The sequence below is a fragment of the Eptesicus fuscus genome, chromosome 23, assembly GCF_027574615.1.
Source record: "Eptesicus fuscus isolate TK198812 chromosome 23, DD_ASM_mEF_20220401, whole genome shotgun sequence".
In the NCBI taxonomy this organism is placed as follows: domain Eukaryota; kingdom Metazoa; phylum Chordata; class Mammalia; order Chiroptera; family Vespertilionidae; genus Eptesicus; species Eptesicus fuscus.
In genome coordinates, this window is record NC_072495.1 from 8,537,975 (window position 1) to 8,546,967 (window position 8,993).

Here is an 8,993-nt window from a genome sequence, read left to right on the forward strand (position 1 = left end):
CCCAACTGCCCTGGAGGAGGAACCGGCCCAGGCCAGGTGGTGGGTGTGGGTGGGGGCCCCCCGTCGGCCACGTGTCCTGAGTGCTTGCTGTGTGCCCCTCGTGTTGTCCCGCTGCCATCTGAGTGGGCACGGCCCTCCCATCTCCAGGTCAGAGCCATTCCGCCCCACCCGCAGGAAATGTGCACCTTCTCCCCGGGAGGAGAAGCCCCTGGGGGGTGCCCACTACTCACCAGGGTCGGGCTAGGGGGCCGGGGTCTCGGGCTCACTCTGGGGGAGGCTGGCCAGCACGGCAGAGCGGTCCAGGAGGAACAGCTTCACCTGCGGGTGCCCAGCAAGCCACAGTCACATCCCAGCCCGTGTCCCGTGCCCACCCTCAATGCTGCAGACCCGGGTTGGGTCGGGGTCAGGGCTGAGACCCTCTAAAAGGCAGCAATGGTGGTGGGTCCGGGTTTTTAAAGGCCCAGTCATCCTCCCAAACGATTCCTTAGCAGATGCCTTCACAGTTGGCTACCACCTGCATTATAATTAAATCCATATTTTCACTTCCATCAATTTCTTTTCCCCCTTTAATTGGATCAGTCATATTTGTTGGCGTCTGGCTTCCTTTCTCCATGGGCGGCCCTCCTCTGCTTGGAGTTAATTCACTTACTGACACGGACTTAATGAGCACCCCCTGGCTCCACCGCCAAGAACCAGACACCATGCGGACCTTCCCTGGGGCGCTCCCTTCACATGTTCCCTGAAATCAACGTCTGAGAAGGAAACCATATTCCAGCAAAGATGGGGAAAGTTTAAGTCACCCTTCTCTTAAGTAGGAGTAACGAAAAATAGCTACATTGAAAACGAAACTGTTACCGGGTTTGGCCAGTTGCTGTGGCCGACGGGTGAGTCCTAGGCCCCCGACCAGGGGGTGGCAGGCCTCGTCGCCCCGTGTTGGGATCAGAGCGCTGGTTGAAAAGGGACCGGCTTTTGCTGTCACTGCATGTTGAGCCTCTGTCCCTCCTAGCGTCACCTGAGTGTGGACCTCGGTACCCGAGCCACACCTGGGAGAGCAGTGGCCCACACAAATCCACCCAGCGCAGGACCCCAATGCAGGACGTGGCACAGAGGTGGGCTCCGGGCCCCAGTTCTTGCCATTTGGTTGGAATCCTGGCCATTGGGGGCAGGGCAGGGGTGGGGTGCGGGGGGAAGGAGAGTACCTCTCTTTGTTTCCCCCACTCAAGGGGGTCATGCTTTGGGACCCCCCCCCACCCCCGAAACAACAAGTGTCTCCAAAGTCAGAAGCCCCCTCTGGCTGTAAACCTTGCAAACCTGATAGAAAAATGGTGTGCTGGTCCACAGTGACCCCTGTGAGGCCCTGGTGCAGAGACCACTGCTCCACCCCGCCCTCGCCCTCGCCCTCGCCAGGGAAGCAAGGCCTGTCCGATGAATGCCAAGTGAATCTCGCCTGGCTGGTGTGGCTCAGTGGTTGAGCAGAATCAGGAGGTCACAGTTTGATTCCCAGTCAGAGCACATCCCCAGGTTGCCGATCCCCACGGCCGGTTAATGATTCTCTCTCATCATTGAAGTTTCTCTCTCTCCCCTTTCCCTTCCTCTCTGAAAAGCAATAAAAAAATATTTTTTAAAAGTAAGTCTGAATCTCCTGGCTTGTATTGATGTCACTTGTCTGACTCTTGGCATAAATAAATGTATGGAGTCCGTCAGCATCCACCCTGGCCCTCCCGCATAAGCAGGACAGGGGCCTGACTTCCTCCTGGCCACCTAACAGGTGACTGTCAGAACCAGCACCCACCTGGGGGCCCAGGTGGCACTGAGCCCCTATCTGTGGTGCCTCTGGTCACAGAGGGCCAAGCTTAACCCAGAGCGGCGGGGCTTCAGGCGGGGTGATGTGCCGAAGGGGACAACAGGGGCCTCACCTGCTCCAGCTGCCCCTCGGTGTCCTCCATGTCCAGGGCAGGCGGCTGCCTCTGGTGCTGGCACACTAACTGGAACAGGTTGAGCGCCGCCATCCTCACGCGGCCCAGGAGCAGCGTCTTCTCAGCCGCCGTGTTCAGGATCTGAACCCACTTGGATTCCTGGAGGACGCCCCCCCTTCCCGGTTAAGGTGTGGTGGCTGGAGGAGGGCTGGGCCTCGTGCCCAGTTTCTTCCCGCCAGCCACGTACCCGGGAGCGCTCTCGGGGAGAGGAGGGCAGGCGCGGTGTCAGGTACCCAGAGGCGTCCCGCGCCCTAAAGTGCTTTCTGATGCCAAAGCTGCGCATTCGTTCCGCCGCCCCGCGGCAGTAAGCATCGCCCCATCTGTTCTTATCCACCCCGGCGCTCTACCCCGCGGTGGGAGGCGGGGGTCCCGGTGCGAGGCGGGGGTCCCTGCGCCCGCTGGGCCGTACCCAGTGCAGCGTGCGCTCCCGCGCCGCCTCCAGGCGCTCCAGCAACTGCGCGCGCTGCTGGCCCCGCCGGAGCAGCTCGTCCTGCCAGGTGTCCCGCAGCCGCTGCAGCCGCGCGCGCGCCTCCTCCAGCTCCGCCCGCCGCCGGCGCTCCCGGAGCCTCAGCGCGGCCAGCGTGTCCGCGAGGGCATCGAAGCGCGCCACCAGCTCGGGCACCTCCTGGAACTGGAATGGGGCCCGGAGGGGACTCACCGGGCCTGCAGCCCCTGCCCTCCCCACGCCACTCGGCTCTCCAGCGCCTCCCCAGCCCACCTGTGAAATGGGGGCATCACACAGCCGCTGCCCCTTAAGTGGAGATTGCTCCACCCCGCCATGAAGCCTAGCTAAGCTCACTGCCTGCGACCAATATTCATTCCGAGTGCCTGGGTCCACCCGCTCCCGCGCCTGCCGGGTGTCCTTTCTGAATCTCGGTTTCCCCATCTGTAAAATGGGGTTGACAATAACAGGACCCACTTCACTGGGCCTTGGGGAGAATTCAAGCACAAAGCGTGCCCCGGCATACAGTCAGTGTTCAGTAAGTGGCGATTCCTGGCATACAGTCAGCGCTCCAGTAGTGCACCCTTTTAAAGCCGCCCCTGAGGCCACTCCGCGCTGTACCGTGGCTCTGAGCCCCAAACTCCCCGCAGGGCACTCACCTCCGGCAGCTGCCCCAGCACTTGCTCCAGCAGGCGCGCGCAGGGCCCCAGGCGCTCCAGCCGGCGCCGCAGCCGCGCGCGCTCCCGCTGCAGACGCTCGAGCTGGGCCCGGAGCCGCAGCGCCTCGGCCTCCTGGCGGCCCGCGCGGTGTCGCTCCTCTGCCGCCCTCCGCATCCCGCGGCTACGTCGGGCCTCGGCGTCCTGGGGATGAACAGGAGGCCAGGATGTTCAGGACTTGGGCGCCAGCGGAGCGCGCCCCTTCCACCCGCCCCCGCATTAATTAGCATGTGCCGCCTTGGAGTGCAAACAGATGGCCCGCGAGCCAAACGCAGCCAGAATCTGATTTTGGTCCCTCACTCCTCCCCACGGCTTTTTAAAAACGTGAATGCTTCAGTTTTCCTACCACTCCCCTTTGTATTAGTACACCAATTTTAAAAAATATTTTTTTATTGATTTCAGAGAGGAAGGCAGAGGCAGAGATAGAAACATCAATGATGAGAAAGAAAAAAAAAAAAGAAAGAAAAAGAAACATCAATGATGAGAGAGAATCATTGATCGGCTGCCTCCTGCACGCCCCCTCCTGGGGATTGAGACTGCAACCCCGGGCATGTGCCCTGACCAGGAATCCAACCATGACCTCCTGGTTCAGAGGTCGATGCTCAATCACTGAGCCACGCCAGCGGGGGTAGTACACCCATTTAAAAAAGTGATTAGCACATAAAAGCTTATTAAACATTCTATTGATCTTAGGGGATATATTAAATTTATAGAATGATTTTTGGAGAATTGACATCATTAAAATGACGACTCTCATCATCCATGAATTTGGATTTAGCCAACAGGTATTGAAGTCCCCATCTATAGGAGTACACCCGCTTTAAACATTTCTGTGACATGTCTGGCCCCTAAGGATGGTGACTTTGTGACCCTGTGACCTGCCTCCCCCAGCAGGCCCCACCCACCTGCAAGAACTTGTCGAAGCGGAGGAAGGACCCCTTCAGCTCCTGCTGCTTCTGTTCCAACTGTTCCCGGCGCTGCATCAGGACTGCCATCCTGGTCTGGAACACCTGGGGTGTAAACGTGGGTGTGTGTGTGTGTGTGTGTTTGGGGGTTCAAGTCACCCAGCGCCTTTAAGTTCACACTTAACTCCTCTCATCCGTGGTCCCTGATCATGTCGATTCGCCCCTCCTCAAATCCACCCATGGCTCCACCAGCCGCAAGGAAGCCCAGGTGCCCTCCTGCGGCCCCTGTGTGTCCGTGTCCGTGTCCGTGTCCCTGCCCTTTCTCAGGCCTCATCTCACCCCTCCCCTCTGACACTCTGTCTTCCGGCCACTTGGCCACCTGTGCTTTGTCCTTGCCTTCCAGTCCTTGTATATGCTGTTTCCTCTTTGTTTCTTCCTTCTCACACTGTCTCCCTTTGATGGCTAAGCCAACTTGCCCTTCAGCAATCCCTAAGACACCACTTCCTCCAGGAAGCCCTCCGTGATCACCCTTATGTGGAAATAGGGGCTTTCTCTGGGCTCTTGCAGTCCTTCTCAGTGCGTCCCCCTCCTAGCTGGACATGGTCTGTGTCCTTCTCTAGACTGTGAGCCCCCTGAGGACAGCGACCATGGTGAGACCCCTAGATCCCAGCGAGTGCCCTGCACATAGGTGCTCAGTGCACATTAATTTGTACCAACAACTGATCTCCTTTGATCCCCATTTGACAGGTGAGGAAACCAAGGCTCAGAGTGGTGACATGACTTGTCTCAGGCCTTGGAGCTAATAAGTTGGCTCCAGGATTTCCCATTCCCTTGCTCACCACCATTTTTTTGGTCTGGGGTCCCCAAAAGTCTCAGGACTACAGCAGGGGCTCACCTCCTTCTGGGCCCGCAGGCCCTGGTCCACATCCACCAGCTCCTGCCTCTTCCGCAGGAGACACAGCACCGGCAGGGAGTGGCTGAGGTTCTGCTCCGGGATCTTCCTGGAGGGGCTCACAGATGAGGTGGGGGTGAAGGAGGCAAGAGTCAGTACCCCCAACCTCCCCCCTAAGGCCTGAAATGCCCCCATTAGCCACCTACTGGCTGTGGAATTCTTTATTCACTCAATGAATTGTACTGAGCACCTAGCAAATGCCCGGCACCATGACGGCACTGGGGTCCCCGCTGGGGACAAGACAGACAGAAAGCGGCCCTGGGGGAGCTGGCATCCCCGGGTGGGGGGGGGGACGCACACACAGGAGATAAAGCTAACAAAGAAGAAGAAGTAATGCCATGACATGGTAGGTGCCAAGGTGCCAAATCCTTCAATGAGGAGGCCAAGAAGTCTCTCTGAGGAGTGACAACTGAGCAGAGGTCGAAGGGGACGGATTCTAGGCCGAGGGACAGCCAGTGCCAAGGCCCCAGGGCCAGGACCTTGGTGAGTGGAAGGGGAGGGAGGGAGGCGAGAGGTGGGAATTACAGTCAGAGAAGTTGTGGGGGCCAGAGGGTGGCGAGGGAGGACTTTGGCCTTGACTGTGAGTGAGGTGGGCAGCAAGGGGGGGGGGGCTTCTGAGCGGAGGAGGGGTCCCCCTGGCCGCTGTGGGGGACAAAGGCAATAGGAGGGGCAGGAGAGCTGCAGGAGACCGGAGACCAGGTGATGGGGTGACATGATGAGGTTCTGATCGGGTGGATGTAGTGCAGAGGGGAGGAGGGGTCCCCCTGGCCGCTGTGGGGGACAAAGGCAATAGGAGGGGCAGGAGAGCTGCAGGAGACCGGAGACCAGGTGATGGGGTGACATGATGAGGTTCTGATCGGGTGGATGTAGTGCAGAGGGGAGGAGGGGTCCGTTCTGGATGCAGTTTGAGAGCTGAGCTGATGGAGTGATGAGGGAGGTGAGAAAGGAGTCCATGCCCTAGCCGGTTTGGCTCAGTGGATAGAGCATTGGCCTGTGGACTGAAGGGTCCAGGGTTCAATTCCGGTCAAGGGCACATGCCCGAGTTGCAGGCTCGATCCCCAGTAGGGGGCATGCAGGAGGCAGCTGGTCAATGAGTCTCTCTCATCATTGATGTTTTTATCTCTCTCTCCCTTACCCTTACCCTCCCTGTGGGCCCAGAAAGAGGTGAGCCCCCACTGTAGTCCTTTTATCGAAATCAATAAAAATATATTTAAAAAAATAGAAAGAAAGGAGTTCAAGGTGAACCTCGGACTAAGAGCTGGGCGGGTGCTGCTGATGGAAGAAGGCTGAGTGGGGGAGAGGGGGGCAGGGGAGATCAGCTCCTTGCTGTGGCCAAGTTGAAATTGAAGACGCCTGTTAGACCTCCGGGGACCTACATAGGGTTGGCTGTGTAGGAGCAGGAGGGATACACGAACTCCATTCGGCAAGCTTTTCCCAGCTCCGGTTCCGGGGAAACGCTGCCATTTTCAGATTCTAAGACTGCGGTTGGGACCCTCAGTCACTCACTGAACACAACGCAGGCCTGGGACAGGCTTCCTCCACTCTCCCGTTAAAAATGCCGTTTGCAGGCACAGGGGGCCAAAGTTCACAGAATAATTCCTTCCCACCTGGGTTCAAACCATTTCATCTCAGCTGGATACCAGCTGGGGTGGGAGTCAAGGGCAGGTTAGAGACCTGGGCTACTGACCCAGCTCTGCTCTAACCAGCCCCGAGACCTCAGGGAAGTCCCTAGTTCTTTCTGAGCCTCAGTGGTTTTCATCTGTGAAATGGGAGCAATGATCTCCCACCGTGAACAGGCTGTGGACGCCAGGATCCAGGGCTTGGGAGAGAATGAGCCACCCACTCGCTCCTGCCCTCCTTCCGGCCCTCCCTGCCACCCCGAGCCACTCACATAGGCAGCTTGTCTTGCAAGGCCAGTCGGAAATACTTCTCCCAGGACACGGCCATTCTCCTGGCGATTGCTGGGCTTTCTTTTTGACGGAGGGTGGTGCGACGCCGTATTCCGTACTCCCAGAAGGCAGCCACCAAGCAGGCCCTGGTTGCCCAGGCAACCATCAACGCAACATTCCATTGCCTGGCCGAGGCCGGGAAATCCACCCCGGGAGGGAGAGGGAGGGGCTGCCGGGAGGGCAGCAGACTCTGTCCCTTCCGGGGGCTTTAACTCCCCGTCTAAATTGGGGTGCCAGAGGAGAGGACGCGGGTCCCTTGGCCAAGAATTGACCCCTCTTGGTGACCCATGTCTGGTCAGGCCTCTCCCTGGCTGGGTGGGATGGGATCTTGCTAACATGGCTCTAGGCTCAGATGTCTGCTATTATTGGGCACCCACTGTTTGCCAGGTCTTGGGTGGGGTCACTTACTCCCCGGCAGGTGCCGAGGGCCTACCATGTTCCAGCGCTTTGAGGGTCCACTTCCTTTGCTGGGGATGGGGCTCCCCTGGCCACGTCTCACGGAGGGAGCCCCGGGCCTGGTGAGGGAGGTAAAGAGGCCCAGCTGGAGACCAGCTTGGACGAGACCCGTGATCTGGATGTGGAGGCTGCGGGTGGGGGAGCAGCTGACGTGGTTTAGGCAGTCACTGTGGGTCAGACACAGTGCTACGTCATTCACATGGCTGCACAACTAGGAGAAGGACTTGTCAACAAGTGGCAGCACCAACTCCTGGCTATGGAGCCATCAGAACTCTCACAAGGTAGTCCAGTGTCGGATTTGACCCGTGACCAGCACTGCAGAGGTGGTATTAGGGGAAAGTTCTCAGTAAAATTACAAACACCCATGGGTATGCCCTAGCCAGCTTGGCTCAGTGGATAGAGCGTCGGCCTGCAGACTGAAGGGTTGCGGGTTCGATTCTGGTCAAGGGCATAAGACTGGGTTGGGGCTCGACCCCCAGTAGGGGGCGTGCAGGAGGCAGCCGATCAATGATTCTCATCATTGATGTTTCTACCTCTGTCTCCCTCTCCCTTTCTCTCTGAAATCAATAAAAACATATTAAAAAAAAAATACCCATGGGTCTCCCACCCGGAAATAACAAGCACTAGCATCTTGTCATCTTTGCTTCTGATCATTTTATTTTTCTGTTTTTAAATATATTTTTTTCATGTAAAGAAATCCTTTTTTTTTTTTTTTTTTTTTTTTTTTTAAGAAATGTATTTTCTAGCCCTAGCTGGTTTGGCTCAGTGGATAGAGCCTCAGCCTGCAGACTGAAGGGTCCCAGGTTCAATTCTAGTCAAGGGCACATGCCTGGGTTGCAGGTTCAATCCCCCCAGTAGGGGATGTGCAGGAGGCAGCCAATCAATGATTCTCTCTCATCATTGATGTTTCTCTCTCTCTCTCCCTCTCTCTTCCTCTCTGAAATAAATAAAAATACATTTTTCAAAACACACAAACTCACACATCCTTCTCACTTTAAAATTGTGGAAGTGATTCTTAGTTTTTTTAAAAAAGAAATGTATTTTCTTAATGCAGGTAACACTATTTAAAAAACTATAATTACTTATAATGCCTGCATTGCTTAAAACAACTGCCAAGCATTTTAGTGGAGCATATTTTTAAAATGGAACTAAAATAATGTTACCTTTGAGCAGTTTGCAGTAAATTGCAGACTATCCACATACACTGATGTGAAGGGACAAGGTACATGATCAAGTTTTTTCCTGATTTAAAAAAATATTGAGCCAAAACCGGTTTGGCTCAGTGGGATAGAGCGTCGGTCTGCGGACTGAAGGGTCCCAGGTTCGATTCCGGTCAAGGGCATATACATTGGTTGCGGGCACATCCCCAGTAGGGCGTGTGCAGGAGGCAGCTGGCCGATGTTTCTCTCTCATCGATGTTTCTAGCTCTCTATCCCTCTCCCTTCCTCTCTGTAAAAAAATCAATAAAATATATATAAAAAAATAAAAAAAAATATTGAGATATAATTAAATGAAGTAAAATTCATTTTTTCCACATACGGTTCTGTGAATTTTGGCAAATACATAAAGGCATGTAACCACCACCACAGTCAAGATA

At 56.0% G+C, this 8,993-nt stretch overlaps 1 protein-coding gene across 1 annotated transcript; it reads right to left on the reverse strand.

The window, feature by feature from the left end:
- Nucleotides 1-240: 240 nt before the first annotated feature.
- On the reverse strand, nucleotides 241-6,938 carry CFAP73 (cilia and flagella associated protein 73). Its single transcript, XM_054712495.1, has 7 exons — nucleotides 6,883-6,938; nucleotides 4,935-5,040; nucleotides 4,040-4,144; nucleotides 3,078-3,278; nucleotides 2,386-2,607; nucleotides 1,917-2,075; nucleotides 241-318 (listed from the first exon to the last, which is right to left on the reverse strand). The coding sequence occupies exons 1-7, from the start codon at nucleotides 6,936-6,938 to the stop codon at nucleotides 241-243; spliced, it is 927 nt and encodes a 308-aa protein (XP_054568470.1).
- Between the last annotated feature and the right edge of the window lie 2,055 nt (nucleotides 6,939-8,993).